Source organism: Muscardinus avellanarius (assembly GCF_963383645.1).
Source record: "Muscardinus avellanarius genome assembly, chromosome: 14".
Classification (NCBI taxonomy): domain Eukaryota; kingdom Metazoa; phylum Chordata; class Mammalia; order Rodentia; family Gliridae; genus Muscardinus; species Muscardinus avellanarius.
In genome coordinates, this window is record NC_137800.1 from 90,511,604 (window position 1) to 90,538,978 (window position 27,375).

The 27,375-nt window shown below is 52.5% G+C and overlaps 1 protein-coding gene across 3 annotated transcripts in view; it reads right to left on the reverse strand.

Annotated features, from left to right (window-relative positions):
- Window positions 1-710: 710 nt before the first annotated feature.
- ILRUN (inflammation and lipid regulator with UBA-like and NBR1-like domains) overlaps window positions 711-27,375 on the reverse strand; it is a gene marked incomplete at both ends in the record, with an annotated part of 54,735 nt that continues 28,070 nt past the window's right edge. Inside the window, 3 exons of one of the 3 annotated variants that reach the window (XM_080710772.1) lie at window positions 711-746; window positions 15,479-15,582; window positions 24,180-24,377. In XM_080710772.1, the coding sequence (XP_080566898.1) occupies window positions 711-746; window positions 15,479-15,582; window positions 24,180-24,377 (338 nt within the window). Of the gene's footprint in view, window positions 747-15,253; window positions 15,583-24,179; window positions 24,378-27,375 lie in introns of all 3 variants that reach the window. The other 2 variants (XM_080710770.1, XM_080710771.1) reach the window with 2 other exon arrangements.

Here is a 27,375-nt window from a genome sequence, read left to right on the forward strand (position 1 = left end):
GAGGCCGCGGCTCGGGTCAGCCTCTGGAGAGCTGAGCCCAAGGCCGCCTCGGCGCCACAGGGGAGTCTGGTCTTCAGAGCGGCTCTGATGCCAAGGAGCCGCAGGGCGGACAAATGCCAAAGGTGCAAATCAACAGAGGACTAAAGAGAAAAAGGAAGAAGGTGCTAACTCACTGGCTGGAGGCTAGGAGGGGCGAGCGCGTGCGCGTGGCAGGGAGCTCCTGCGGAGGTGCTGGCCGCAGAGTCCCGATGCCACGCCAGCACGCCATCTGAATCGCTCCAGAGCACGCACTACTCTAGGCTATTCCTTATAAAAAAAATAAAAAATAAAAGGGGGAAAGGAAGGAAAAAATTAACATGTGCTCAAAACTACCTCTCTGTAGGCAAAATAATTTTTGTTTAAAAAGATGGCTTATTTTCCCCCACTTCAAATGCCTTTTCCCTTCCCGGGTGACCCACGGACTCGCAGAGGGGCGCCCAGTAAGCACACCCAAGGGCGGCACGGCTCCTGTCCTCAACACCATTCCCGCATCCGGCACTCACACGTGCATGCTGAGTTTACTCAAAACTAGTCTGTTCTGCTTCTCCCTCTTCTTCCGGGGTGGGGGCCGGGGCCGGTGCGCTGTGGTCTGCAATCCAGAGGAACCCTCGCCCTCCCCCCAAAGCCGGGCCTTCTGTCTTTTCTTAATTTTTCTTCTTGCTGACACCCGTTTAAGACTGGCCGAAGGGGTAAGGCCCGTGGAGCCCCTGGAAGAGAGTGGAGACAGTCAGCAATGGGGACACAGCAGTGCACCCCGACACCCAGCCACGGAGCGATGCTGCCCGGAGAGCCGGATGGCTCAGGCCCCACCACGCTCACCACGCGGATCCTCGGGCCAACCTTCCTGCACCTGGGCCACAGCCGTCCTCCTCCCTCCCTGCCCTGCTGGAGGCTCCCAGCGCTCCTGCACCTGTGGCCCCTGGCGCGGGCTCTGAGCACGCCCGCCTGCGGCCCCTGCTCCTCACTTCTGCCTGCCGGCCAGGTGCACCTTCTTATGCACTTTCTAGGTGGCTGGCTGGGGCATCAGAGCGCACTAGGGCTGTGTGGCCCCTCCCCCTTCTTGCTGGGGTGAAGGGGACGGTGACCAGCCCCACCAGCGCCCCGCATCGGCCCAGGAGATCAGGCTCCCAGCCACTCCCACGACAACGACAGCCACGTGAAGATCCTGGCGGGAGAGCTTCCATTAGGGCGACGGGCGGGGGCTTGGCGCGCTTGAAGGCAATGATGGGTTTCTGTGGAAAGAAATCCAACCGCTGCTGGCGGCGGCCGGCGACTCGAGCCCCCTCTGCGTGACGCTGCCTGCTGCACGCTCCCCGCACCACGGTGCCTGGCGCGGGCATGGAGGCGCCCCCCCACACCCAGGGACTGAACAGGACGCGCTTCTCAGCCGCTGCCTGGGGCACCAGACCCTCTAAGGCTCAGGACCCCGGGTCACGCCAGCACGGCGGTGGGAGGTGCAGGTGCTCACCAGTGGCCCTGGCGAGGCCTCCGCCCTCCCCCGCCTGCTCCGGGAGTCTTTCTAGACTGGGGGCTCTCGGAGCTGACGCACAGCGCCAGGCTCAGGACACAAAGCGGTACCCAAGGGGAAGCAGCCGGCCTGGCGCTGTGTGCGCCTGCCATCCCGGCACTGGGAGGCTGAGGCAGGAGGATTGGCTACTTAGTGAGGCCCTCCCACCACAGCTTAGTGAGACCAAATAAAGAATAAACAAAAAGCCAGTCCTGGGGGTAGCTCAGAGGTAGGAGGTAGAATGTCCCCAGTACCACAAAACACAAACAACAGCAACAAGAAAGAGACAGACAGACAAACAGGCCGGCCGGCCAGACTTCAGTGGAGGCTGCTGAGAGCAGGAGTGCGGGCTTCGACTTTCCAGACTCTTCCTCAGGCCCATGTCCGAGCCCAGCAGAGTGTCTCTAGCCGCTCGGCGGTGTTGCTGAGACCTCGCGGTGAGCTGGGCGGGCACCGACACGCGGCAGCGCTCAGCCGCTTTAGTCCTCACACCCCGACCCGGGCCAGTGGACTCCCCCAGCAGGCGGCCGGGTGAGGGCACCGCACCCGTGAGCAAAGCACTGCTATTTAAAATGCCAAAATGAGCCGGCCTGGCCTGGGGAGTGTGGCCCGGAGGTAGAAGGGCTTCCAGAAACCCCAGCACCACCAAAAAAAAAAAAAAAAAAAAGCCCAAATGAGCCGGGCGTGGTGGCTCACACTGTAATCCCAGCATTCAGGAGGCTAAGAAGGGAGGATCGTGGTCCACGGACAGCCTCGGCTACTTAATGAGGCCCTCACAACTTAGTGAGATCCTGTTTCAAGAATAAAACAGGGCTGGGGATGTGGCTCCGAAGTAGAATGCCCCTGAATTCCACCCCAGTACTCAATACATACATGCATACATACACAGCAGGCCAAACGAAGCCGGGAATGGTCATATGCACCTGAATCCCAGTACTTGGGCCAGGAGGATTGCGGGTCAAGGACAGCTTCAGCAAGTAAGCTATGAGACGCTCATCAACCTAGAGACCCTGTTTCCAAATAAGAAGTAAAATCAGGCTGGGCATGGAGCTCCAAGGTGGGCAGAATGACGCTGGGCTCAATCCCATCACACAAACGAGACAGGCAAGACAAACCTGGCATGGGGATGCAGGCGTGTAACCCTAGTACTTGGGAGGCTGAGACGGAGGATCCCAGGGGCAGAAACAGCCTCGAGAGTAGTGAGACTCTCGTCCACCTAGAGACCCTGTCACAAAGTGAGAATGTGGCTTAGAGGCAGAATGCCCCTGGGTTCAATCCCCAGCACATACACAAAAGTAAGTTAATAAAAAATAAACAGATAATAGGGCTGGGGTTGTAGCTCAGAAATATAATGCCCCTGGATTTAATCCCCAGTACCACAGAAATAAATCAATTAAATAGGGCTGGGGGGCTGCTGGGTTTCAATTTCCAATACCAAAAAAAAAAAAAAAAAAAAGCAAAAACCAGCTTGCCTGCCAGCCCACGCGCCGCCATGCCTCCAGCGGCAGAAGGCTGTGGCCAGCGCAGAGAGAAGTGCCCAGGCTCGCCTTGCAGGAGGAAGGCCGCACCCAGGTCGCTGGGAGGCAGTAAAGCAGCTTAGGACGAGCCGCTCTGCCCGGCGCTGGCTTCGCGGCGCCACCCACTCACGGGGCCAGGACGCAGCAGCAGCTCAGGTTCCCACGAGGTGAGAGCCAGTGCCGCACTCAAGGCCTCTGCAGGAGAGCCGATGGCACCTGCGGCGAAAGCGAGCCATTTTCCAGCCCAGGCCTGCGGTGTGTCGGGGGCGCGTGTGACGGCACCACAGGCGACTGACGGGCTCTACGGGCTGTCAGGGAGAAGGTCGCGCTCTTCAGGTCTGTCCAGCCCTCTGAGCATTCCGGACCAGCTTAGACATGGGCATGGATCCGCTACTTAGTGACTGGAGTGCTGGGCCTTTTACAAGAAAAAGGCCACCCAATTCCTTTCCCCTGAAAAATGGCAAAACAGCTGCTGTTTAACTAGTGTGGAGAGGTGGCTTGAAGAAGGAAATCTGTCTCCCTTCCCTAAGCAACAGTCGTCACTCCACCAAGGGAGAGAGCAAGCCTGGAGTGCACACCTGCCAGCCTAGTGTTTGGGAGGCCGGGAAGGAGGGTCGCAGGTTTGAGGCCAGCCTCAGCAATTTAGCAAGACTCTCAGTAAGTTAGTAAGGCTCTATTTCAAAATAAAAGCAAAAAAAAAAAAAAAAAGTCATGGGGAGTGTAGCTTGGAGGCAGAACGTCCCTGGGTTCAATCCCCAGAACCACACACACACACACACACACACACACACACACACACACACACACACGGGGCCAACTCCTATTTGGAAACCACTTTATTTTTATTTATTTACTTATTTTTTGCGGTGCTGGGGATGAAACCCAGGGGCATTCTACCTCCAAGCTACACCCTCTGCTCTATTTTTTATTTTGAAACCGGGTCTCACTGAGTTGCAGAGGCCTCACTAAGTAGCTGACTGTCTGCAAACCGCGATCCTCCGGTCTCAGCCTCCCGAATGCTGGGATTGTAAGTGTGCGTCACCACGCCTGGCTGGAAACCACCGTACAATCTGGATTCCCTGCATGCAGGAGTATACGTATCATACAGGACCGAGGCCACCCAGCTGTCGAGGGCAGTCTGGCAAGGACCCCGAGAGCCGCATGCCCAGGGCCCCGGTGGCAGGCGCCCCGCTCCATCCTGACGGGGGTGGAGGTCCATCCAAAATGCAAGGGCCTCAACACCTGGGGTTCTGCTGAGTTCTGAGACCTGGTGCGACAGGTTCTCGTGCCAGCCTAAGGAAAGTCAGCCTCAGAGAGTCTGGCAACACAGGTAGTGTTCACTCTTCAACTCTTATCTACAGGAGAAGAAGGTGCCGAGTATTGAACTTGGCATCAGTGACTTCTCTCCTTCCACAGTGGTGCTGCTAGCAGTAAGAAAACAAAGATCCCAGGATGGGCACGGCCGGCGCTGCAAGAGCCCCAGCTCCACTGTGGCCAGGCAGGGAGGCCGCTGGGAGGCGAGCAACCCAGCGGGTCGCCGCTGCTCTCTGCACAGGACCCTGGCCCACAGAGCAAGACCATCTGTCCAGCCACAGAGGACAGACCGCCTGGCGCTCTGGCTGGCCTCTGGCTCGCCATCAGCCCGGGCAGCAGGCCCACGTGCGAGGCTGGCCTGTTCTGCTGGGCCCTCCCAGAACGCGCAGAGTGCCGCCACAGCTGTGCGCCCTGCACCAGGGCAGGCCGGCCAGCGCAGGCCAGCCCTCGAGAGCACCGAAGCACCGTCCCAGGCTAATTGGCCCGCCCACCTGCCTGCCGCCCTCCAGCGCTCCGGGCAGCTTCACGGCCGAGGCTGGGCCGGGCCCTCGACCGCACTCTGCAATGCAACAGAATGACTGGGGCCATCGTCTGCCTAATTTTCTAAAATAGCATTTTAAAGAGAACACTTTAATGTCTAGTACTTGTGATCCTGTCCTCAAAGCAAATCTAAAAATAACAGCTGTCTCTGGTTTGTTTTACAGTAGCAGCGTACAGCTGCCTGCAGGGTCACTCCGCCCGCAGTATCGGCCCAGCATCAAACAGGGTCAGAATGGCCTTCCAAAACGGCAGTCCGCTGCGCCGGACGTGGCGGCGCACACTTGTAATCCCAGCATTCGGGAGGCTGAGACAGGAGGATCCAAGTTCACAGCCAATCTCAGCTACTTAGTAGTGAGGCCCTTTACAACTAACTCAGTGAGGCCCTGTTTCAAAATAAAGAATAAAAAATAGGGCTCCCCGGGGAGTCACTCAGAGGTAGAATGCCCCTGGGTTCTACCCCCAGTACCTAAAAAAAAAAAAGAAAAAGGCAGCCCACGCGGAGCACCTGGTATCTGCAATAGCTGGCACCAGAGTGTAGCAGACTTTTAAAATATCTGCATATACATAGTGAGGGGTTTTGGAAGTGAGGACCAAGTCTAAACACATGAAATTAATTTGTTTCACATACATTTTATACACAGAGCCTAAAGGTAGTTTTACAGAGTATTTTAATAATTTTATGCACTAAAAAAGTATCATGGAATGGAACTTTCCACTTAATGGCATTATACCGGCATCCTTAAAGCCTGGGATTTTGGAGCACCTTGGGTTTCTGTATTAGAAACGTTCAAATCTATACTAAAAAACTGTCACTGGGAGAAAACATTAGCTGCGTGCCAGGCACCAGGAACTAGGAGGCAGAGTTTCTGAAGTGCATCCATCACTTCCAGCAGCAGGCGAGGCCGCCCCGCCGGCCACCTCTGTTCTCCAGGAAAAGAGGTGGAGCCTCGCTCAAAGCTTTCGGGTTACTCTCTCTATATGAAAACTTGTTTACATAACTCAACACAGAAATTGTCACGTACCTGTCTTTTTTCGCTATTGTGATTTGGTTTAGAGAAATAAAGAGGCTCACAGAGGCTAACAAAGACAGGCGGGTTGGTAGCAGGGCTCGAGATACCTCTCTCCTATGTGCCCAAGGGCAGCCGCGGCCGCCCGCACGCCCTCCTCTCCCCTATGCCGCTGCTCCGACATCACTTCCGCATGCGCATGCAAACACAGGAGCACACGGCGGCGTCACAGGCGCCTGGCCACCCGGAGCCGGCGAGCAGCGCTCTCCAGGCCCTCCCAGGCGCACAAGGGCGCAGCATGGCGTCCGCAGGTGCTCAGCACAGCTGCTCAAGCCACCTGCCTGCAAGGCCCCCCAAGGTCAGGGGTGTATTCGAGCACTGGCTGTGGGTGAGCAAAGGAAGGCACGAACACACTTTTAGGAGGGGCTGATCATACAGCTCACAGCCTGCTGGCTGTGCCCAACTGCTTCATTCAGTTATAAGTGTGCTGAATACCCCCCCAGCACTGGGGATGGAACCCAGGGCGTTCTACCTCCAAGCTACACCCCCAGCCCTATTTTTTATTCTTTATTTTGAAATAGGGTCTCGCTGAGTTGCAAAGGGCCTAAGTAGCTGAGGGTGGCCACGAACTGCGATCCTCCCGTCTCAGCCTCCTGAATGCCGGGATTACAGATTACAAACTTGCACCACCATGCCTAGCTTAGTTTTTTTTTTTTTTTTGGGGGGGTGGTCTGGGGATGGAACCCAGAGGCATCTGACCTCCAAGCTACACCCCCAGCCCAATTTCTTCTTTATTTTGAAATAGGGTCTCACTGAGGGCCTCACTAAGTAGCTGAGGCTGGTCGCAAACCACAATCCTCCAGTCTCAGCCTCCCAAATGCGGGGATTACAAACGTGCGCCACCACGCCCAGCTTTAGGTTTTGTTTTTTGTTTTTTTTTTTTGGTGGTACTGGGGTTCCTGGAAGCCCTTCTACCTCCGGGCTACACTCCCAGACCTATTTTTTATACTTTTTTATTTGGAAACAGGGTCTCATAAGCCAGCGCGCGCGGCTGGCTTCGAACCTGCGCGATCCTCCTGTCTCTGCCTCCCAAGCGCGGGGATTACAAGCGTGCGCCACCACGCCCGGCCGGCTTTAGTTTTTTTTAACAGAGGGTTTCACAAGGGTGATGGGGGGTCTCACTAAGTTGCTGAGGCTAGTCTCCAACCTTTGATTTTCCTGTCTCAGCCTCCCAGGACTGGGATTCCAGGCGTGAGCCACCACACCAGCCTAAATCCCTGCTCTCTACTGGCCTCTGCAACAGCTCCCCTACCCACCCGACTGCCCACCCCTTCATCTCCTCCCTTCCACCATCCCTCATGACACATCGCCTATACTTCCCAGGGCCAAGGCAACTCTCCCCAGCGTCACCTACCCCCTTTCAAAATAAGGAACTCACCAGGAAGACTCAAACTCACACCTAACGACCTGGAGCTCTAGGAGGGGCCACGCCGAGTCTGAAGACCCCAGCGAGGCTCTCACAGCCTGGCCTTCTCTGCAGCCCCCACCCCAGGATGAGGAGAGCCCCCAAAGGAAAAAGGGCTGAGCCACGGTTCTGCGGGGAGGATACCGGGCATGGGGCGCCTGGAGCTTCTGCTGGCCCTCTTCCTCTTGGGCCTCCGTCCAGCAATAAGGCACCGCTGGCACGGTGTCCCTTCATGTTAAATCTGAGCCCTCCTGGGCCTCCGCGGGGCTCTCAAAGGTGCTCCTGAAAGGTGGCCGCTCCCTCCCTCCACACCTGGCTCGCGCCTGCCAGGGTGCTTCCCTCTAACCCCTCTCCTGACCGCTCCAGGTCTCCCTGCGCCCCTCTCCTGGGCATCCAGGTGTGTCTGCAGTCAGCCAGAAACCAACCTCCCCTCAGAGGCCGGAGGGAGACCAACACCACCTTGATGTGAGGCAGGTGGTGGCTCCGAGCTCCGGGACACCCTTGAGGGACAGCGGCTGTCTTACATGTGCCCTTCTGACGGCTGGGAATACATCACCGGGAACTGACCATAGACCACGAGACAAATGTCTCACATGCGCGCACGCCACTGAGGACTGAACCCATGGACACTGTACCGCTGAGCTACACCCCAAGCCCTATTTTGTTATTATTCTGAAGTAGGGTCTCGCTAGGTTGATAAGAGTCTCACCATGTTGCGGAGGCTGGTCTTGAACCTGTGATTCTCCTGTCTCAGCCTCCCAAGGACTGGTATTATAGCTATGTGCCACCACGCCCAGCTTAAGTTCTCACATCTGAATTACACTTTTACCTGTCTGAACTTGTAATTTCACTAGTCCCCCATCTTGAGAACTTTCACTAAAAGTGCTGAATTTAGAGCAGAAGAGAATGAGTCCTTACAACCCGCGTGGGCTGCACCAGTGATCCTGGGCACACACGCTCGGAACAGGCCCGAGCAAACCAAAGGAGCTGGGCGGCCCGAGGCTGCGGAGGTTCGCAGGGCAGGCTTCCTGATGCCCGCCCCGCCTCCTGCAGGCAATTCTCGCAAGCAGCCAGAAACATTTCCTACAGCATGGGGCTTGCACCCATGACCACGGCGGGCACACACCACCAAAGCTGGGAGGGCTTTACTGGCTCTTCTGGGTGTTCAGGAGAGTCTCGGTGGCCTCAAGCCCAGACTCCCCGGCAAGCCCCGGTCCAGCCTGTGCTGAGCTGGGAGTGGGTCCCGAGCGGCTCTGCGCCCCGGCTCCTCTGCAGCTCTCTGCTGCAGGTGGACAGGGCGGGGCCTCTGGCCTGACGCGACTGCTGCTTTCCAGCAATCCTCACCAACGCTGCGCGCTACCACCAGGCTCAGACTGGTTCCTGGGTTCAGTCTGTGGCCCGCCCTCAATCTGCCCTGGGAGCTACTTAGCGAGGCCCTTCGCAGCTCAATGAGACCATGTTTCAAAAAAATAAAAGACTGAAACAGGACTGGGGGTGTAGCTTGGAGGTAGAATGTCCCTGGGTTCCACCTCCAGTACCGCAAACAAAACAAAACAAAACAAAACTTCCTTATTAGCCCGGCGCGGCAGCACACACTTATAATCCCCACTCTGGAGCAGGTCACAGCCGCCTCCGCTGCTCAGTGAGGCCCTTTCCCACTCAGTGAGACCACGTTTCAAAATAAAGACAAAAAATAGGGCTGGGGATGCAGGTCAGAGGTGGAATGCCCCTGGCTTCCATCTCCATTATCGCAAAAACAAAACAAAACTTCCTCACTGCTGTGTGTAAGTACGAAGCCACAAAGGTGCTATGAGTCAGTAAGAGCGCAGGCTGGCGTGCAGCGGAGGCGCTGGACCGTCCTCGCCCCACACAGGAGCAGTGCAGCAAGGTGTGTGGCGGAGCCGAGGGCGCGGGTTTAGTCCCTGGAGCCTGCTCTGCCCCGTGTGGGTGCTGCCCTCCCCCGGACGCTGTGCAACGCCTGGGCACACTCCGAGGTGTCGTGCTGGGGGGCCAGGCTGCTGAGCACCTACAGTGCACACTGCACACACCCAGCCCAGCCCGCGTGGTCCAAGCTCCTCTCTCCCGCAGCACGGCTCTGGATGCTGCCCCGCGACGGTGCCTGATGCGTATCTCCACCCAGACTTCCCCTAAACGCAGCACCCAACCTGGCCGTGTATCAGCCACGTGGAAACTCCATCTGGATGTTTACAAAAAGCTCTATGCGCTTCAAATAAAACCTGACACCCCCAGCCCCGACACCCCACTCCCTTTCCAATGAGGAAATCTTTTAATTGTTCAGGCCAAAAACCTGGCTAGCACCCTTTTGCATCCCCACCAACCTCGCCCAAGGCCTCTGAGCTCCAGCTACAGAGCAGACCCAGCCTGAGCCGCCTGGGCCGCACGCCACCAGCTGGCCTCAGCAGCTCCACCTGGAGAGCGGCCCCGCCTGCCCGCTCTGTGCTTGCCGCTGGGTCAGTGATTCTTTATATATATGTATGTTTTATATGTTTATCATATAGTTATGTTACATATTACAATTATATATTACATGTGTTGTAATACATTATATATTACATATATGTGTGTGTGTGTATATATATATACACACACACACACATAAAATTATTATTATTTTTTGTGGTTCTGGGGATTGACTTCAGGGGCATTCTAGCCCCGGCCCCTTTTCTTTTTTCTTGTGGTACTGGGGATGGAACCCAGGGCATTCTACCTCCAAGTGACACCCCCAGCCCTATTTTTTTTTATTCTTTATTTTGAAACAGGGTCTCACTGAGTTTAAAGGGCCTAAGTAGCTGAGCCTGTCCGCAAACCCCCCGTCTCAGCCTCCCAAATTCTGGGATTACATGCGTGAGCCACCACGTCTGGCTTTAGTTTTTCTTTTGAAACGGGGTCTCTAGGTTGTTGAGAGTTTCACTAAATTGTTGAGGCTGTCCTGGAACCCGTGAGCCTCCTGTCTCAGCCTCCCAGGCACTGGGACTACAGAGGCACATCACCATGGCCAGCGGATACACCACAGTACTGCGGGTGTGGTCTAAGTGAAGTAGTCCCTGTCGGTACCCAGCCCCTGCCTCTGGGGACAGTCGCTGGGAGCTGGGAAGCAGGGAAGAGAAAGCTTTGTGAAACTACTTGGTTCCTTAAACAAGGTACATTAGTCACTTTAATAATAAGCTTAAGAAGTTCTCATCGCAATGCTTGGAACACAGCCCTGCTCAGTAAATGGCAGCTTTATAGCTCTGGCTCTGGCAACTGTGCTTTCATCAGCCCGAGAATAATATGCTTCTTGCCAGAGGACACTGTAAAGTGGACAAGATATCCAGAGGCACACACTATCCTCCTGGCACCTCTAAACCATCTTTACAAGACTCCAAGGTCTCATGTTAATAGAAAGGTTCGAGGTACCCTCTAACATCTCCCAAAACCACTGCCCTCCCTACAGACCTGATCACCTGCCTGAAGTAAATTTAGTGCCCGGGAGCTAGGAAATGTTAGGCCTGACTGGCTAAGTCACCCCAAATCAAGTCTTATCGTGATAAACTCACTGACCACTTCAAAGCAGAAAACAAGGTCCACAAGCCACTGTGCCTTCCGGTTCCGACAGTGACAGGCTTGCCCTTCACACACCCTCCAGTGCCCGCTAGAACCGTCAGTCCTATCACAGACACAGGGAGGAGGGCTTTTTCTTGCTTGCTGGTGCATGCTCGTTTTTGCCGTCTCTCTTGTGTTTTTTGGTGTGTGTGGTGTTGAGTTGGACCCAGGTGCATTCTACCTCCAAGCTATACCTTGCCCTATCTTATTATTTTAAAACATAAGTTGCTGAGGCCAGCCTCAAACCGCCATCCTCCTATCTCGGCTTCCCAAGTACTAGGATCACTGGCGTGCCCGGCTGAGCTGGCTCTGGTGTGATTAGGAGAGAGCTCTGCTCTAGCCTGGGTGGGGTGCGGCGGGGTGCAGAAGGATATGACACATACCAGCCCCATACATTAAAAAAAGTTCTTTCTGCATTACTGGGGATGGAACTCAGGGGCATTCCACCTCTGAGCTACACCCCAGTCCTATTATTGATTCTTTATTTTGAAACAAAGCCTAAGTTGCGGAGGCCTCATGAAGCAGCTCGGGCTGCCCATACACCACCCATCCTCCTTCTCAGCCTCTCTAGTACTAAGATTACAAGGATGCGCCACCACGCCTGGCTCATCTACAGATTTCATAAGAAAAAGACATAACTAATTTTTAACGACCACTTCCCCCTCCTTTCGCATCTCTGCCAACTATTTTGTGTTACTCCCCACTGTCCAAACAAGCTGGCCCCAGGAGGAGTCGGAGCTGGGCTTGTAGGCTGGCATCCCTCTGCTCCTCCCAGAGGTCACTTCTTTTTTTGTGGGTCTGGGGATGGAACCCAGGACATTCTACTTCTGAGCAACATCTCCAGCCCTATTTTTTATATTTGTATGATGATGATTATTTGGTGGTACTGGGGTTCCTGGAAACACTTCTACCTCCGGGCTACCCTCTCAGACCTCTTTTTATATTTTTTTTATTTGGAAACAGGGTCTCTTAAGCCAGCAAGGCTGGCTTCGAACCTGCTCGATCCTCCTGTCTCTGCCTCCCAAGCGCGGGGATGACAAGCGTGCGCCACCACGCCCGGCTTTATATTTGTATTTTGAAGTAAGCCTTGTTAGCTTGCTAACAGTCACATTAAGTTCCTGAAGTTGGTCTCAAGCCTGGGGTCCTCCGGTCTTGACCTCCCAAGTACTGGGATAATGGGTGTGCACCAGCAAGCCGGGCTCACGTCACTTTTAAACTTGCCTTTGGCACAGATTTCTGATAAAATCCCGCCCACTTGTATTCATCTGCGCACAGCACCAATACGTGCCAAAGCCATCTGCAGCTATGTCACCCATTCTCCTCCAAGGTAACTGCCACCAACTGGGCCCACGTCCCATGCTCCCCACCCCCCACTGCGGATCCCAGCCAGGGTCTCGCAGGTGCTGGGCCAGCCCTCCACAGGGCCATGCCCCAGCCCTTTCTATTTGAGACAGTCTCTCTCAGTTGCCCAGGGCTGTCCTTGAACTTGGGGCAGTCCTGCCTTGGCCTGCACTGCAGCGCTGGCCACGGCCTCTCTCCCTTCCAGCCACGGGCTCTACACCACCCAGCCCCAGCCCCTGTCCTTGCTGCCTATCTTTCCAAGTCTCGTCTTACTTTTTAAAAATTTTTTTGGCACTGGGGGATGAACCCAGGGGCTTATTACCTCCAAGCTCCACCTGGGCCTATTTTATTTTTTATTTTGAAGCAAGTCTCACTAGGTTGATGAGCGTCTCCCTACTTGCGGAGGCTGTCTCTGAGTCTGCGATCCTCCCGGCTCAGCCCCCAAGTACTGGGGTGGCAGCGTGCACCACACCCAGCCTCGCCTCGCCTTTGGGCCCCTATCCTCTCGTGTTGCACAAACCCCAGCACCATTCCACCCTGGACGTCCTGGCCGTGCTGTTCCCTGCTGAACAAACCCCCACTTCATCTTGACTGAGTTCTAACCGCTCTGCACACGGCTCACCTCTCCTACTGGACTCAAAGTGCTAGTGGGCAGGGTCACACATTTTGTTCTCCGGGTAAAACGATACCCACTCTGAAGAGGCACGTAGGTGTTGGTGCTCACTGGTGCCTCTGAGCCCCACTCCTTCCCAGGGAGCACTGCGAAGGGACCTTGCCGGATGTGTATATAAAGACTTTCTAAGTAAGACTCTGCTTTACCTTAAGGAAAAAAGGAGAGCTCAATTTCTCTTTGGGAGGCAAGTTTCCCGCCCTCCCTCCCTCCCTCCATCCCTCTCTCTCTTTCTTTCTTGTGGGTCTGGGGCTGGAACCCAGGGGCATTCGGCCTCTGAACTACACCCCCTGCCCTATTTTTTATTCTTTATTTTGAAACAAGGTCTCAATGAGTTGCAAAGGGCCTCACTAAGTAGCTAAGGCTGGCCGCAAGCTATGATCCTCCTGTCTCAGCCTCCCGAATGCTGGGATTACAAGCGTGTGCCACCACGCCCAGCAAGTTTCACATTTTCCATGTATTTTGGTCAACAGTTTTCTTGGATATTATTTTTAATAGGAAGCTACTTCTAAATGATCCCAGAGGCCATGAAAAAAATTAAGTGACATACCGTGAGGCGATCAGCTCCAAGGAATACCTCAGCAGCCTCACCCCAGCCCAGCCTTTCAGAAAACCCCGGGCCATCTCAGAGCTGGCTAACACCACAAGTCCCCAGAGAGGAGGACCGCAACCAGGCTCACGACCGGGAGATGAGGGCAGTGCCCTGGCCAGCACGCCAGCCTCTCCAGAGACCCAGAGGCGGCCCGGCCAGCAGCGCAGAGCTGGCAAAGCGGCTTTTGGTGCCCAAAGCAGGGAGCCACCGCTTCTGCCTCGGCTCCCGCCTTCCCAGGCTCCCGCCTTCCCAGTCCACGTAGTGGCCTCCATCCTGCTGTCCAACAGGCAGGCTGAGCCAGGCGGGCTCATTCCACCCGGAGCAGCCGCAGACTCTGCAGGGTTATTACACTTGAGAGAAAACACTGGAGAAACAGAAGAGGAGGAGCGCCTGCATTACCAGACTGCTGAGAAGTCGTCCTTCTCGGCAGCCCTGCCGCCTCGCCACTTCTTCTTTTTGTGGTACTGAGGATTAAACTCAGAGGCATTCTACCTTTGTGCTACCCCCAGCCCAATTTTATTTCTTAATTGGAAATAAGGTCTCGCTGGGTTGAGGAGTCTCGCTGCTTGCTGAGGCTGTCCTTGAACCTGTGCGCCTCCGGCCTCTGCCTCCCAGATGCTGGGATCGCAGGTGTGCGCCGCCCGCCCCGCTGATTTCTTTTATATCCTGCACAACTAGCACGATAAACAACATCCTCTGCAATGAGTGCCTAATGCACCTTGTTCACTCTTCATGCCACTGCTGCTAAGAGGAGAAAGTGGAGTTAGACCCTGTTTCTGTTAAGGTGTTTCTTGAGCTAGACCATACATAAAACTACTGGTCAGAAAAATACCATTCTTACAAAGAACCACATGCTCCTTAGATACGCGATTCTGTCTGAGAATCGGGGGTGGTAACAACAGTGAGCAAACCCAGCCAGCACAGCGTGTGTAACTAACTGTACAGGTGGCTTAAACAGACGGCATCAATCCCAGAGGAGGCACAGGACCCCGCCACACCAGCATCTCCCACACACGCTCAGCACCAGGACTTCAGCCAACCAACCACACAGTACAAGGGCCATCAGCACACAGCACAGCTGGGAGACAGCAGGCCAAGGGCTCAGACTCCTGCCTAATCGGGACCTCTACAAGTCCCTGTTAACAATTTCTGACTGATTTCCCACACTGGAGCAGTCGCGGCGTCACCGGAGCCTGTCCAGGGTGTGAGCAGTCAGAGTGCCGTGGAGGACTGAGGACATCAACTGCGAGACGCTCCAAAGGGTCAGTGAGGTGGAGGCCCAACAACACCGGGTAAAATAAGTGAGTTTGTCTTTTTACTGGTGGGAAACATCCCAAATTAACAAAGCCCCAGAGGAGAGCGCGTGCGCTGCGGCTGCTGAGCTTGGTACAGGAGCTGTAAGCATGGCAGGCGGTACTTGGGACATTCTTCATACCCCAATGCTCAGGTGAGTGCGTGTGGGTGTGGGCGGGCGTGGCGGGACGCGGCGGGAGGGGAGAAGGGGTAGGATCCGTGCAGCGGCTATGGCAGGAGAGGTTAGAGTCTTAAAGAACCGCTTCTGGGGGGTGGCAGTGCAGGCTTGAGGCTCGCCAAAAAGGGGTGTCGCAGATCCCGAGGCCCACCACCTACCCCTTCTCCTCTTCTCCGAGGGCACCTACCTTACTGTACGTCACTACTGATAAGCTGTCTGCGTGACTGCTGGGGGACAGGTTTACAGAGTTCTGTGAGAGTCTATTCTGATCTTGCCCGGTTTGGTCAGGAGCAGGAGCCCATGTGTTTTTGCTGATCGAGTCGAACCCGGAACCCCCAGGGTCTTTTAAGTTGTTTTCATCTGATTGTCGGTTCTTTTGGGGAGAGGCAAACGGGTTGAAGTTTCCTTCTACCTTGCGGTGAGGCTGCGTGTTGAACTCCGTTTCGAAGGATGACAGCTGCTGCGTTACGCCCAACAGTCCACCCACTTCCACGCTGAGAATCACCCAGATGACGTCTGAAACAGAAAGGCAACTCGCATGGGTGCCAGGCATTCCCGCGGCCACAGCCGCCCCTGACGGAGGCTGTGCTGTGTGCCAGCTTCAAGAGCTCGCTGGCAAGGTGTCCAGAGCACCGTGTTTACACCTAACGCGTTTCTACGCTTTTGGTAATGTCCAGTACAAACGGGCACAGATCTGTGGTGAGACCCATGGAACTCATTTGTAGAAAGTTTACAAGGTGATTCTGATGCACGGCCATATTAGAAATCATTTCTCCAGAAAAATGATCAACAGAAATTTACAGCAATTGTCCCCAGAGTTAATACTTCTTTATGGGTCTTGCTTTATGTTTTTAACTACAAAATTCAGGAAAGCCATAATTTCTTTTTTGTACTAGAGATATTTTACTTTTGAGTTACACCTCCAACCCTATTTTATCTTTTTTTTTTTTTTTTGGTACTGAGGATTGAACCCAAGGGCATTCTACCTCTGAGTTACACTTCCATGTTTTTTTTTTTTTGGTGGGGGGAGGAGACACTCAGAATTAAACCCAGTGGCATTCTACCTTCAAGCTACACCCCTAGCCCAATGTTAATACTTTATTTAAACTTTTTTTTTTCCTTGTGGTACTTGGGGTGGAACCCAGAGGCTTTCTACCTCTGGGTTATACTCCCAGACCTATTTTATATTTTATTTGGAAAAAGGGGCTAAGTTGCTGAGAGCCTACGTAGCTGAGGCTGGCTTCACACCTGTATAATCCTCCTGTCTCAGCCCCCCAAGTGCGGGGATTACAAGTGTGCGCCACCACGCCCGGCTTATTACTTATTTTAAAACAGGGTCTTGCTAGGTTGATGAGTCTCACTACTTGCTGAGGCTGTCCTCAAACCTGCGACCCTTCTGTCTCAGACTCCTAGGTACTGAGATTATAGGTGCGTGTTACCATCCCTGGCAAAAACACAATTCTTAAGTAAAAATAAATAAATTAATTAATTAATTCACTCATAATCCCAGTACTTGGGAGGCTGAGACAGGAAGGATCACAGGTTCACAGCCATTCTCAGCAACTTAGGCCCTCTGCAATTTAGTGATACCTGAATAAAGAATAAAAATAAAGTTTTAAAAAAAGTAAGAATAAAGTTTCAAAATAAAGAATGAAAAATAGGGCTGGGGGTGTAGCTTGGTGGTAGAATACCTCTGGGTTCCATGCTCAGTACCACAAAAAAAAGAGAGAGACTTATAACAACTAGAATCACAATCTATTAACCCCTCCCTCTTTCCAGGCCAATTTAGAGTGACTGTATTTTGTCCAAACTAGGATGACCGAGTGTGAAAGGGGAATCAACAATGCACGGGACACAGGTGCAAACCAGCACTAGCCACACAAACTGCACCCAACTAGGATAGGATCCCAGCTAGCTCCTCAGCTGCGATCAAAACACACCCAAGAGCCAGTATGTTTCAGACTGTCCACAGAAATCCAATTCGTCACCAAGTCTGCTTTCTATAATACGGGGAAACTGTACTACAGAAGCGCCAGGAGCCTTCCATGGGTCGACCCCCTGGGGAAAAAGGCAAAAAACAAATCAAAACCAACCCTCTCCTGGCTGCTCAGCAGCTGTGGAAAGGCGGCGGGACCAGGCAAGCCCCGCTCACCCACTGGCAGCGCGCAGAAGAGGGTCACCTAAGTCCACAAGTACACCAGAAAGGACCATGAACCCCGAGGGATATCCCTGCAGGCCGTGTGTAGCTTCTCAGAAGTGGGGCTTCCAGCATCACAGCCGCAGACCTCAAGTCCAGAGGCTTGGGGCTGCTCTAGGCCACCCGCTGGCGAGTGGGGACGCAGCGCCACCTGCTGCTCACTCTGGCATCCACGGCTCCTCACGGCCGAGCGCGGGCTAAAGCCGCACAGAGGACAGCAGGACTCCCAGACACGCTTACTAAAATGACTCCCAGCGACGTGGGGCCCACTGCCTCGCCACCGCACACGCAGCATGCGGCCCTGCTCAGACATCGGAGAACACGTGTTCAAGGCTCAGAGCTGGAGTGGGTGCGGTAGGATTGGGCACAGTACACGTCAGTCAAAAACAGCACCGCTACAAAAGGATATTGCGCAGCATACAGAGGCCACGCATCTCAAGACAGAACGATCCTCAATCTGTGTCCACCTGACAATGGAACTTTAAAACACATGAACAAAAGCCTGACACCCGAAAGGAGAAGGAGCAAACCTAGTCTGCCACTGGACACTTCAGCCTCCGTCTCAGGTACAGCAGCGAGCAGGGAAAAGCCAGCAACAACGTAAAGAAACCAAACAGCAGCGGAAACAGCCAGGTCTGACTAGTATTTTATTTTTTGTGGGATTAGGGATGGAATCCAGAGCACTCTACCTAAGAGCCAAACTCCCAGCCCTATGTTATTCTTTTATTTTGGAACAGGGTCTCACTAAGTTGTGGAGGGCCTCAGTTGCTCAGGCTGGCTTCTAACCAGAATTTTATAACATGACACCCAACAACAGGCAAATACACGTGCTTGGAGGGTACAGTGACACATCACTATGATCTCAGTACTCAGGAGACCGACACAGGAGGATCACAGGTTCAAGGCCGGCCTCAGCAATGTAGTGAGGCCTTCTGCAACTAGTGAGACCCTGTTTCAAACGGCTGAGGGATTGGCTCAGAGACAGAATGCCCCTGGCTTAAATACCCCCTGCTCCCCCCCAAAAAACCCTACAAAAATCAAAATGACTTTGAATTGACTGTTAAACCATAGCCTGACCTACCCTACAATTCAACTGTTTTTAAGACTATGTCAAAACAACGTAAGGGCAAAACTCTTGGAAAAATCCCGAGAAGAAACTGAAGAGACACTGATCACTATAAAGCAAACTTGGAGGCTTGCAGGAGCAGGCCCACAGCACTCCTTCCCGAGCAAAGTCCAGTCCTGGCATTCCCTTTGTGAAGACAAAGGAGGAGAATAGAGAGAGCTCAAGAAAAGTACTCACTGCCCCTAGACAGAGATTAGAGAATAAACTAATTTCCTTCCTTCCTTTCCTTCGGCACCCCCAGGGACTGAGCCAAGCGACCCATCTCCCAGCCCCGGGAGTCCTGAGGCTGCCGCAGCCTGTGGGCCTCCAGTCTCAGCCTGCACTCTGCTCCTGAGATAGGGTTTGAGAGTAGCCTTGGAGTTGGAGTTATTTTTCAAACCATTATCACAGGAACAGAATGCAATTTGTTTTTCAGTAAGAGATTACTCTTTTCGAGATCTCCACCTTTAACTACAAGGCTACTGGGAGGTTTCTAAAAATAAGCTGAAGTCCACATTCTGAGCAGTAATTAAACAGAACTGCATCAAAGACTAAGATATTAGATAAAGCGTTCAAGTCCTGCACACTGTTTGAGATCAGTCATCTTCTGTTAAAGAGTAACTACACAATAGCTGCATGGCACGCGCTGATCTTTTGAATGAAAGGTAATTCTGCCTGCTGCTTTTTTTTGTTTTGTTTTGTTTTGGCGGTACTGGGGGTGGAACCCAGGGGCTTTTCTACCTCCAGGCTATACTCCCAGACCTATTTTTAGACTTTATTTGGAAACAGAGTCTATGTTCTGAGAGCCTCACTAAGTAGCTGAGGCTGGCTTCGAACCTGCGCGATCCTGTCTCAGCCTCCCAAGCGCGGGGATTACAAGTGTGTGCCACCACGCCCGGCTGCCTGCTGCTTTTCTTTATGAGATATGCTCTGATCTAGGGACGGGTGTACACAGCAGCACATAATAAAAACACCCGTCATAAAACAATTTAGCAAAATGGTCTTGAGAATTTCTCATCTGCCAGGTGTGGTGGCGCACATCTGCGATTCCAGGACTTGGGAGGCTGAGACTGGAGGTTCGAGGACAGACTCAGCAAGTAGTGATTCCCTCCAGAACTCAGTGAGACCCTGTTTCAAAATAAAAAATAAAGTCAGGTTGGGAGTTGGGTGTGGTGGGCACGCTTGTCATCCCAGCACTTGGGAGGCTGAGACAGGAGGATCACAGTTCGCCGACAGCCTCAGCTACTTAGTGAGGCCCTTTGCAACTCAGAGAGACCCTGTTTCAAAATAAATAATAAAAAATCGGCTGAGGGTGTAGCTCAGAGGTAGAATGCCCCTGGGTTCCATCCCCAGTATCACACACAAAAAATTGTTCTCTCAAGGGCTGATCACATTTCTGATACCAGAGAATTCCAGAGATCAAAAATGAAACAATCAGAGCTGGGCGTGGTGGCGCATGCTGTAACCCCAGCATTCAGGAGGCTGAGACCGGAGGATCGCGGTTCACCGACAGCCTCAGCTACTTAGTGAGGCCCTCTGCAACTCAGTGAGACCCTGTTTCAAAATAAAGAATAAAAAATTGGGCAGGGGATGTAGCTTGGAGGTCGAATGACTTTGGGTTCCATCCCCAGACCTGGAAAAAAAAAAAAAAAGGAAAAAAAAAAAAAAAAAAAAAGGTCTGGGAGTGTAGCCTGGAGGTAGAAGGACTTCCAGAAACCCCAGTACCACTAAAAAAAAAAAAAAAAAAAAGGAAAAGAAAAAGAAAAAGAAAAAGAAAAAAACTGTAAAACACAGTGAAGCAGAATCTGGAAAGCTTTGAGGGAGAAGACAATATGCAGCCTCCACAGAGCCCGGGAAGAGCCTAAGATGTGGGGCATACTGGCTGGAAGCTTGGAAAGACTAATCTCTAACCTTGAGAAACTAAATGCACAATGTGAAGCTACCTAATCTACCTGTGAGATGCCTCTGGGGTCCACCCGCACGAGGAACTCAAAACCACAACTACCCTCAGCACGAGCCCAAGAGCCTCGCGGAGCTCAGCTGACGCTCAGCCAGGCCCCGGCACCTACAGCTCACTGTGGTGTCGCGGGGACAGGGCACGGTGCGCCCCACAGCGTCCCGCGGCTCTGAGCATCTCCCAGCAGGCAACAGTCCTTGAGGAACCCACAGAAAGCCTGCCAGTCTCAATCCTACCCCGTGCCCACTTGACAGCTAGAGAAAGGCCTTGGGACCATATAGCCCCGGTCACTAAACTCTTAACAAGGGAGCCAAAATTTCCTTCTGAGTTTCATACAGTAGTAAAGGCCAAATTAATGACAAGACACACAAAAGCACGTTTATTAATTTATGTTAATGTCTAATCTATAAATTTTGAGGCCTGTGACAGTCTTATTCTTCAGTTTCTTCGTCCATAAAGTATAGCTAATATCTCCCCCAGGTAATTTATATGCAAAAAGCCTGGCCTATATTAAGTACTAGAATTTGTTTGAACTAGTATTTGCTACTAAGAGGTAAAGTTATCCGAGAAGCTAATTCCTATAATGGGATAGAGACAGGTATCAAAGTCAGTGAAAAGAATGCCAAGGTTTACAAAGGAATCTGCTAAGAATCAGACACTGGGGCTACAAGTGTGCACTACGCCCACCTAGCAAGACCCCATTTCAAAATAAACAAGGGCCGGGCGTGGTAGCGCACACTTGTCATCCCCGCGCTTGGGAGGCGGAGACAGGAGGATCACGCAGGTTCGAAGCCAGCCTTGCTGGCTTAAGAGACCCTGTTTCCAAATAAAAATATAAAAAAATAGGTCCGGGAGTGTAGCCCAGAGGTAGAAAGGCTTCCAGGAACCCCAGTATCACCAAATAAATAAATAAATAAATAAATAAATAAAAAACAAGTAAAGCGTGGTGGTACACGCTTGTAATCCCCGCGCTTGGGAGGCTGAGACAGGAGGATCGCACGGGTTCGAAGCCAGCCTCAGCTACTTAGTGAGGCTCTCAGCAACTTAGTGAGACCCTGTTTCCAAATAAAATATAAAAAAAAGGTCTGGGAGTATAGCCGGAGGTAGAAAGCCTCTGGGTTCCACCCCCAGTACCACCAAAAAAAAAAAAAAAAAAGTAAAAAGGGATGTAGCTCAGAGGTAGAATCCCTCCAGATTCAATTCCCAGTACAATACCACGTACACAAGAACCAGTCGTCAGCCCAGGATTAGAATTCTGCGTGGCGAGGAGCACCATGGCTGCCACATACAGGGATGTGGAGTGAGGCGGGGCCCTGCCCGGGAGTGTGCCCGCATGAGAATGTCCCCTTGCAAGCAGGACATTTAGTGAAGTTCTGGCGCAGTGGTACAGCACACCCAAGACGAGGAGGAGGACACATGCAGTACATCAGAAAACCATCAGAAACTCCCTCTGAAGAGTGAGCAGAGACAACTTTTTGGGTGTGGTACTGGGGGGTCAAATACAGGGGCATTCTACCTCTGCGCTACACCTCCAGCCCTTTTATTATTTCAGTTTGAAACAGTCTCATTTCATTTCAGAGGACCTCACTAAATTGCCGAGGCTGGCCTTGAACCTGAGATCCTCCTGTGTCAGCCCCTAAATCCTGGGATTACAAGTGTGAGCCACCACGCCCAGTTCAAAACAACTTTAAGAATGATAGTGTGTGTTCTTTCTAATGAAGACCATCTAATGATCACTGCCCCCCATCAAAACCAAAACCTACCCTTTGTTGTTGTTACAACAGAGCCTGGCAGGGTAACATATAACTGTAATTCCAGTACTTAGGGCCTCAGACAGAGGGCAGAGGTCTGAGACTCTCAATTTAATTTAATTTATTTATTTTATTTATTTATTTAGTGGTACTGGGGGTGGAACCCAGGGGATTTTCTACCTCCGTGCTACACTCCCAGACCTATTTTATTTTTTTGTGGTACTGGGGGTGGAACCCAGAGGCTTTCTATATCCAGGCTACACTCCCAGACCTTTTTTATATTTTTATTTGGAAACAGGGTCTCACTAAGTTGCTGAAAGCCTCACTGAGTAGCTGAGGCTGGCTTTGAACCCGTGCGATCCTCCTGTTTCAGCCTCCCAAGTGCGGGGATTACAAGCGTGCACCACCACACCCGGCCCAGACCTATTTTATATTTTATTTGGAAACAAGGTGTCACTAAGTTGCTGAGAGCCTCATTAAGTAGCTGAGGCTGGATTTGAACCTGTGCGATCCTCCTGTCTCAACCTCCCAAGCGCAGAGATTACAAGCCTGCGCCACCACGCCCAGCAGACTCTCATCAATTTAGCAAGACACTGTTTCAAAATAAAAACAAGCCAGGAGTGGTGACGCAGGCTCATAATACCAGTACTTGGGAGGCTGAGACAGGAGGATTGCGGGTAGCTGAGGCTGTCCACAATTTAGTGAAACTCTGTTTCAAAATAAAAAAAATAAAAATAAAAAAGGGGCCGGGCGTGGTGGCTCATGCTTGTAATCCCCGCACTTGGGAGGCAGAGACAGGAGGATTAAGCAGGTTCGAAGCCAGCCTTGCTGGCTTAAGAGACCCTGTTTCCAAATAAAAAAATATAAAAAGAGGTCTGGGAGCGTAGCCTGGAGGTAGAAGGGTTCCATCCCCAGTACCACCACCAAAAGTGTGTGTGTGTGGGGGGGTCTGTGGATGTAGCTCAGTGGTAGAACACCCCTGGATTCAATCCCCAGTACCACAATGAATGAATGAATGAATGAATGACAGGGCCAGTGTGTAGCTCAGAGGTAAAACACCTCTGGGTCCAGCTGCCAATACTAAAACCAAACCAAACCAAACCAAACCGAAAGATGAAGCCCAGAGGCGACACGGTGCCCAGGCTGCCGCCGGCACTGCTGCGGTCCACGCTCCCCCCACCCCACTGAACGTCTAGCGAGGTGTGTGTGTGCAGAACAACTTGCAAAGAACCAATCACGGTTATTACAGCAGCTTAATGGTTTCCACGTGTTCATAGCTGTGCCCCCACATACTAGGGGTTGAACCCAGGGTGCTACCTGAGGTATACCCCAGCACTATTTTATTTTTCTCTCTCTTTTTGTTTTTTGCGGGTCTGGGGATGGAACCCAGGGACATTCAACCTCCAAGCTACAACCCCTGCTCTATTTTTTATTTATATTTTGAGACAGGGTCTCACTAAGTAGCTGAGGCTGTCCGCAAACCGCGCTCCTCTGGTCTCACCCTCCCAAATGCAGGGATTACAAGCGTGCGCCACCCACCATGCCTGGCTTTTTATTTTTCTCTTTTTAAGACAGAGCCTCACTAAATTACTGTGAATCGCTGGCCTCAAACTTCTGATCCTCCCGTCTCTGGGATCACAGGTCAGTTCTATTAAGGCTCCAAGAGGCTCCTGGGTCGTCCCTGCTGAGCACTGGCTGAGGGGGAGCCAGGCGGCACGGCCTTCATGGCCTGGGAGGAGGCAGAGTGGAAGAGACAGCTGGTCACCGTTCCAAAACCCTAGCCGTAAAGGAGCGGTGGCTGGGTTGGAGTGCACGCTGCGCCGTCCGTCTGTCTCTCAGAACGTGTCTGGATGCTGCCACCGCAGTGCTCTGGCTGCACCGTGAGGTCACATGGACGCCAGCAGCGCCGCCGACACGCTGCTGAACACAACACATGCCACCCGCACACTGGGCTGAGTGAGTTAAAAGCCTAGGATCAAGGAAGCACAGCACCAAAGTGCTCACTAAACACAAGCCACCTCCCTGCGTGGGGAGCAGCCGCCCACCGCGCGCTCGGTGGCCCGGGCGGCCTGCACCCTTCACCCAAGGCGCGGACGCACTCACCTCCATAGTAGAGCCCCGTGGCGGTGCACATGCGCCACTGTCCCTGGTACATCCCTGCTCTGCTGGGGCTGCACATCTGGACGCTGACATCCGCGATCTCCTGGGGCTCTAGCGATCTCACCATCACCATGTTCACGTGACCAAACTGGTCTCCCCCGACATACTTGAGACAAACCCCGGGAGGCCAGGCCTCTGCCCCTGAGTGCAGGAAAGAAACAAGTGTCAGGCAGTCAGCGTCCTGTGCCCGTGCAGTGTGTCATCAAACCTGTGGAAGAGGCCTCTGTCTCACAGACACGTTACGTAACCCTGCACACACCTGTGAGCAGGAGCGGTCAGAGGGCAGGGTGTCCCCGGGGAACGCGTGGATGGTGGGGCGGCGGGGCGCGTCCCAGGTGCCCTCAGAGAAGCCACACCACGCGGCCGTGGGGAACACAGCAGCGCCTGTGAGGGGCGTGGAGACGAACCGAGGCCCACACCACACCTCGGTGGGGCTGCCTGCTCCATGAAAGGCAGCCAGCGTCTATTTTCACTTGAACTTTTGAAATCATAAAGAAAAAGTATGTCTTCCCGGTTCTTCCATAGAGGCAAGATGAGACACATGAGCAGTAATGTCTGTGATATTATTCTCATCTTAAAACTGCATTTTGAAAGCCGGGCGCGGTGGGCACGCTTGTCATCCCAGCATTCGGGAAGCTGAGACCTGGAGGATCGCAGTTCGCAGACAGCCTCAGCTACTCAGTGAGGTCCTCTGCGACTCAGTGAGACCCGGTTTCAAATAAAGAATAAAAAATAGGGCAGGGGGTGTAGCTCGGAGTGGAATGCCCCTGGGTTCCACCCCCAGACCCAAAAAAAAGTTGCATTTTGAGCAAGGCGCACCTGTCATCCCAGCACTTGGGAGGCTGAGACAGGAGGGCCACAGGTTTGAGGACAGCCTCGGGTACTTAGTGAGACCCTGTTTCCAAATGAAATAAGGCTGGGGGTGTATCTTGGAGCTAGAACACCCCTACATTCAATCCCCAAGCACCAGAGAAACAGAAAACACACACACACACTTGAGTTCTTCCTGCTGTGTGCACGGCTTTTGTTCTGGGGTCTGTGACTCCAAGGTCCTCACACTCAAGACTCTGCCCATACAAGGCATGGCCGACAAGCTGAAGTCTGTATGTCAGGCTTAAGCAGTGGGAGGGAAATGCCAAGCCAGGCCGGGTCCCTGGCCACGCCCCACCGCACTGGCTCCTGCGGCAGCACTGACCACGGTGTCAGGAGGCCGGAGGGCGGCGCAGGGCGGCCGGGCGTGTGGGAGCACTTCCCTCCTCCGCAAGGGCCGAAGCTCTCAAACATGACGGTGTTTTTTTGGTTTGTTTTTTTGGTGGTGCTGGGGGTGGAACCCAGAGGCTTTCTACCTCCAGGCTATACTCCCAGACCTATTTTATACTTTATTTGGAAACAGGGTCTAAGTTGCTGAGAGCCTCACTCAGTAGCTGAGGCTGTCTTTGAACCTGCGCGATCCTCCTGTCTCAGCCTCGCAAACACTGGTATGACAAGTGTGCAGCACCGCGCCTGGAAAAGACTCTTTTTTTTTTTTTTACAAAACCATAGGTGTTCTGAGTCATCTAAAACCGAGTCCATACAGATTATGTGCGTTTGCTGAGTGACACTCAACTTTCCTCCAAGGGACAGTTACTTACTTCTAAATAAGCCAGGGGCAGGGTGATTAAATGTAGTCATTAGCTGGGCGTGGTGCACATGCTTGTCATCCCAGCATTTGGGAGGTACTTAGTGAGGCCCTCTACAACTCAGTGAGACCCTGTTTCAAAATAAAGAATCAAAAATAGGCATTGGAGTGTAACTCGGAGGTAGAATGCCCCTGGGTTCCATCCCTAGTACTGAAAAAAAAAAATTAGTCATTATTTCTTATATAAAACTCTTGGTTGACTGGTCTCTTCCCCATCACAAAGAACTAAATTACAAATAACTGAAAGGTAAACTGAGTGCTGGAAGTAATCGTATACATTGGGGTTTCCAGAACTCTTTAGAGTCTCACACCAAATTACTCTGCTAGAAGGGAACCCCAACACCTATATATATTTTAACCAAATACTACTTTTTGCCTAGCTTTCCATCTTTCAGAACCAGGAAGTTAAAGCACCTTTAGCCAGTCAGTATAAACTGTCATCAGATTAAGCAAAAAATATTAAACTGTGCAAATAAAGAACTTAAGTAGGTAAAAGCTAACAGTTTACCAGACACATTTCCAGATGGATTCCCAAGAATTACGGTCAATTTATTTCCAAATTGCCTTAAAAGATGTAGCGATACATCAAAACAATGTGTTTTTTAAAACCAACAATTTCAGCCGGGCGTGGTGGCGCACGCTTGTAATCCCAGGACTTGGGAGGCTGAGACGGGAGGATCAGGGTTCGAGGACAACCTCAGCTACTTAGTGAGGCCTTCCACAACTTAGTGAGACCCTGTTTCAAAATAAAAAATAACAAATAGGGCTGGAGGTCGAGCTCAGAGGTAGAATGCCCCTGGGTTCAACCCTCAGTTCTAAAAAAAAATTTTTTTTCTCCTTCTGAGCAAATGTCCACACCAATTACCTGTTTTTCAAAGTGTATTAATGGCTCAGATCTCTCAATAAAATTTCAAGCCAGGCATAGTGGCGCACACTTGTAATCCAAGCATTCAGGAGGCTAAGACCGGAGGATTGCAATTCGTGGACAGCCTCAGCTACTTAGTGAGGGCCTCTGCAACTCAGTGAGACCCAATTTCAAAATAAAGAATAAAAAATAGGGCATGGGGCATAGCCCAGAGTTTGAACGCCCTTGGGTTCCATCCCCAGACCCACACACACAAAAAAAAGAAATAAAAAAGAAATAAAAATTCAGAGACTGGTCCTGTGGCCGCAAAGAAATGAGCTTTACTGTAGCAACTGCGGACGCTCCTTCCAACTGCCTGGCCCTGCTGCAAATGGCTGCAGTTAATTAGAGCAGAATAAAACAGCGCAGACTTGCACAGGTGCCGCGCGCTCGGCTCTTCCCCACTCCTCCCGCTCGGGGCGGCGCAGCGTGCCAGGTGCGAGCCGAGGCCAGGGCTGGGGGCTGGAGCGTGGAGGCGGCCTCTTCCCGCTGCACAGGGGAGTGTCTCACTAACGTCTGCTCCTCGTGCCGGCAAAACAAACTGCTATGTCCCACGT